This window comes from Trichophyton rubrum (assembly GCF_000151425.1).
Source record: "Trichophyton rubrum CBS 118892 genomic scaffold supercont2.16, whole genome shotgun sequence".
Taxonomy (NCBI): domain Eukaryota; kingdom Fungi; phylum Ascomycota; class Eurotiomycetes; order Onygenales; family Arthrodermataceae; genus Trichophyton; species Trichophyton rubrum.
In genome coordinates this window covers 144,488-148,359 of record NW_003456413.1, presented here as the reverse complement: position 1 = coordinate 148,359, position 3,872 = coordinate 144,488, and the positions used below count along the sequence as shown (strand labels likewise).

General features: G+C 55.7%; 3 protein-coding genes across 3 annotated transcripts; 2 read left to right on the top strand and 1 right to left on the bottom strand.

Annotated features, from left to right (window-relative positions):
• Positions 1–15: 15 nt before the first annotated feature.
• On the bottom strand, positions 16–2,239 carry TERG_08568 (CMGC/SRPK protein kinase). The gene is made up of 4 exons (XM_047748976.1): positions 1,608–2,239; positions 828–1,536; positions 607–772; positions 16–529 (listed from the first exon to the last, which is right to left on the bottom strand). The coding sequence occupies exons 1-4, from the start codon at positions 1,940–1,942 to the stop codon at positions 333–335; spliced, it is 1,407 nt and encodes a 468-aa protein (XP_047604969.1). The 5' UTR covers positions 1,943–2,239; the 3' UTR covers positions 16–332.
• A 59-nt stretch (positions 2,240–2,298) lies between these two features.
• TERG_08567 (cytochrome c oxidase assembly protein COX16, mitochondrial) lies at positions 2,299–2,765 on the top strand (the record flags this gene model as incomplete). The annotated part of the gene is made up of 2 exons (XM_003230914.1): positions 2,299–2,625; positions 2,682–2,765. The coding sequence occupies 2 exons, from the start codon at positions 2,299–2,301 to the stop codon at positions 2,763–2,765; spliced, it is 411 nt and encodes a 136-aa protein (XP_003230962.1).
• A 342-nt stretch (positions 2,766–3,107) lies between these two features.
• On the top strand, positions 3,108–3,653 carry TERG_12713 (uncharacterized protein; the record flags this gene model as incomplete). The annotated part of the gene is made up of 1 exon (XM_047751631.1): positions 3,108–3,653. One exon carries the CDS (start codon positions 3,108–3,110, stop codon positions 3,651–3,653), a length of 546 nt encoding a protein of 181 aa, XP_047607584.1.
• Between the last annotated feature and the right edge of the window lie 219 nt (positions 3,654–3,872).

Here is a 3,872-nt window from a genome sequence, read left to right as displayed (position 1 = left end):
TCCCTTCATCATGCTCATGCAGGTATCGGCCGGGTATATCAGCAGCTAAGGCGACACTATATCGATAGGCATGGAAAAGAATGTTGCTGGTAGGATTTCAAGCAGTTTACCACCGGGAGCGGACTAAATACCCCCGGCAGTGGCAGGCAAAGGAAAGGCGACGATAGAAGAAACATTGCTGGCATTTCACGATTATATTATTTGAACGGCTGGATTATTCCTAATGACAACAAAGGAAATAGCTTCTTCTCCTATAAGACCGAGAGCGGGATGTCTGTTAGCATGACGGTGGCTTTCCTATCTCTAAAAGTACATTGGAACACAGTCCCTTGCTATGAACCGGCTTTGTGGCTTCCTAGCAGCCACGGATCCTGGAGAAGCTCCTTCGCGGTGGCTCTTTGCTCTGGCATCCAAGTCAGGGCTTTACGGACGAATCGCAGGAATGCATCCTTGTCCCTGGTCTCCAGGCGAGTCTCGAGCGACTCCAGGGTCCGGCCCTCTGGAATATCCGCAAGACCCAGCCATTCGCCTAGAAGACTGACGTTAGCGGCTCCCATATAGAAGAGAAATATTTTCAGTTGAATAGTTATGAATAAAATGATCTACCGTTTTCATCCCAAAAGTCGGCTCTTCTTTCTGGATTTTTGGCTAGGAACTTGGGAGGCGGTGGGCCAAGTGCTGCAATCAGCTGGGCGAAATGCGTGGCATCGTACACGCCGCCATCCACGTCTCTGGCTGTAAACGGTCTTTCAAGCCCTAGGAGGTCCCAAGCCTTGTGCAGGTAAAGTGTTAGTTTGGGGCAAAAGATGGCGCTGAATATGACGTACCGTGAGGCCAACACTCCATACGTCGACGGGATAACTCCATGTCACGTAGAGCAGTGTTTCGGGGGCCCGGTACTCGAGTGGCATGATATCACCGGGATGGGGCCCAGGGCCTAGCCTCGCCTCGCCAAAGTCGGATAGCAGCATGGGGCCCTCCTTTGGCTTGGACAGACGCGATAGATAGATCGTCCGGGAGTCCGAAACCGGCTTCCGGGCAACGGGAGCCCTTAGCTCTGCATCTTCGAGATTTTTAAGCAATGTATTGTCCCACAGCCCTAAAAGCATGTTTCCAGAGTGCACATCTATACTCCGTATATACAAGAATAATACGTAAGCAATTTTTATCCATACAGACGAGAATGGAGAAGTCCACTCCGTACCCGTATGAACAGCTTCCGCATGGCTGTGTAAGGGATCCAGGGCCTGGAGAAGCTCGATGATGGCACCTCTGACGAACGCTGGATCAAACCCGTTGGGGAAGAAGACCAGTTTCATGTCGCGCAGGCTCATCTGGGCGGCCCGGTGGACAAGAACTAGATGCCTGCCGTCTGGTCCGGCCACTGTGAAGGAGTCGAGTAGCTGCCGGATGTTGAGGCGCCCACGATGGGCTGTAGCCGTCTCGATATGCGGCGAGATGTGGTGGTACACGGGTATCTCGCGATGAATGGCAGAGGTATGCACATACACCTTCAGCATGACATACAGATGGTCCCTGTCTCCTTGTTAGCCGTTCTGTACAGATATATAACAGGAGGAGCTGTATGTATGCATGTAGATAGTTACCTGAGATCTCGAGCCAGCCAGACGGTCGAGGAAGAGCCAAACCCGAGTTTCCCCAGCACTTGATGACGCCCTCGGAAGACTTCCCCCAGACGAACAGGGTAGAACCTATCGGCTTTGTAGTCTGGCAGCTCTTCTTCTTCCACCAGCTGAGCAGCATCGACTGTCTGGAAGCCGCTGGCAGGGCGAGATCTTGGTTGCTCAGGCGGCTTTGGGGCCGGCTTCGACTTCCAGAGGCCAGTCCAGAGAGAGCGCACTCTTATCGAAGGGAAGACCAGTGGTGTGCGTGTTACCGGCCGGACGTAATAAAGACGAGTTCCAAGCTCGAGAGATGCCATGGCGGAAGAGACATCTAAACATGCCCATTCTTCCAGCAGTCCCGCGTTCTAAAGCTCCCTGAGAAATCGATGCCAGCTGAGGCTGAGTTATGTTCAATTGGAGGTCTTGTACTTCATTACTCGGATCATATTCTCGCATATGTTGCGCTCGAGATGCATAACTTCACGGTCTGTATATCGAATATAGCTTGTTATCCTCGCTGAGTCAGCATATCAACGTCCTTTTTCGACTCTTTTTCTTTTTGCTATCAAAAAAACGACAAAACGACCGAACTTCCAGGCAGACTGCGAGACGACGACGGAGACGGCGGAGGACGACCAAAGGAGCGACAAAAAGGACCAGAGAGCGCGACGGGATGCCTCCCTTCCAGTCGAAGAAGTTCCGGCCCTCGACGACGGCCGCCTCGTCGCTGGGCGAGCGCCTGGGAGCGCGGTACCGGGCCAACCTGTCTCGACACCCCTTCCTGCTCTTCGGCCTCCCGTTCGTGAGCGTGATGGTGGCGGGCTCGTTCTTCCTGACTCCGGCGACGGCGCTGCGCTACGAGCGACACGACCGGCGGGTGCAGCAGCTGGGCAAGGAGGAGGCGATGGCCCTGGGCTTGCGCGGCGCGGACGAGGACGCCAGCCAGGTGCGCCGGAACCCGCGGCGACGCATCCTGGGCGACGAGCGCGAGGAGTACTACGTATGCTACTACTACCTTCTCTACTGCTGTGTGAATCCTCGCTGACGGGGGCGTAGAAGCTGATGGCCAAGGACCTGGACAGCTGGGAGCAGAAGCGGGTGCAGCGCTTCAAGGGCGAGCCGGACGGGCGTCTCGCCTAGCCAGCTGTCGACGACGAAGTCTTAGACGACGCCTAGAGAACGATGGATAAGGCGACGGCTGCCCCTCGAAACGCCCAAGCCAGCGCCGAAGCCAATCCCCCCGTTGACCATCGCCGGTTGACCTCGCCGTCGCTGGATCTCGCGCTCTTTGACGTCAGCCAAGGGCCTGACTAAGCCCACTGAGACGAGACGAAAAGCGAGCGGAAGCTGATGATTATCATCGATGGAGCGGAGGAGAAGAAGACATCACGGCGAGGCGAGGACATCTTCTCGGCCAGACACATGACGACGGCCTCGATGTAGGATAGGAGGAGCGCTGTGTACATATAGACTACGAGTGATATGCAGCCACGGATAGAATTCGATCTCTCTTTGCTTCTTCTGCTTCTGCTTCTGCTTCTGCTTCTGCTGCTTCTCGCCCTCTTACGTCAACCGGCCAACCGTGGATCGAGACTTCGCCTTCGCCTGGCGCTCAACCACGGTTCGTCTGCGTCCACCAAACCGGCCGCCGACGCTGTCTCTTTCTCGTCTTCATCCCTTGACTTCTGCTCCTCTCTTCCTCCTCTTCGTCTGCCTCTTCGTCCGCCTCTTCTCGACTGCAGATTCTCAGTGGCAGCATCGTCTCCCTCTGTCTTCTCTCATTCTGTCTCTCTGTCTGGCCGGCTCGACCTCGCCGTCGCTGTCCGCTCAGCGCCTCCGTGGCCAGCGCCGCCCTTCTTCCCCGTACGTACCGCCCGCCTGTTCCTGAACCCTCGACCCGTCTTCCGCCTGAGCCTTGTTCGTCTTCTCTTGTTCTTCTCTTCTTCTCTTCTTCTGTTCTTCTCTTCTTCTCTCCTGTTCCTGTGGTTTGCTCTGGTTGCGTCTTTGGTGGCGACCGCTCCCTTATAACGTCATCCTTCGCCGGCCTGGCTTTCTCTCCTGTGTATATAAGAAACAACAGCCCATCGCACCGCCGGCCGCTCTCCCTTGCCACCCCGTACATCTTGTACAGCCCGCGTGTTATCGAGTAGAGACCAGAGAGACATGCGTTGCGGACGAGACTGACTGACGATGGCCTCTGCAGCCGCCCTGCCAGCAGGTGAATAGAACAGCGTCTGGATGATGGCG

Bases quoted from the DNA above. Each gene is read 5' to 3' on its own strand.
- TERG_08568 (XM_047748976.1), bottom strand. From the start codon at position 1,942: ATGGCATCTCTCGAGCTTGGAACTCGTCTTTATTACGTCCGGCCGGTA. The intron at 773-827 runs GTACGTCATATT...TACCTGCACAAG, and splicing joins TATGGAGTGTTGGCCTCACG to GCTTGGGACCTCCTAGGGCT. The intron at 530-606 runs GTAGATCATTTT...TCAGTCTTCTAG, and splicing joins CGACTTTTGGGATGAAAACG to GCGAATGGCTGGGTCTTGCG.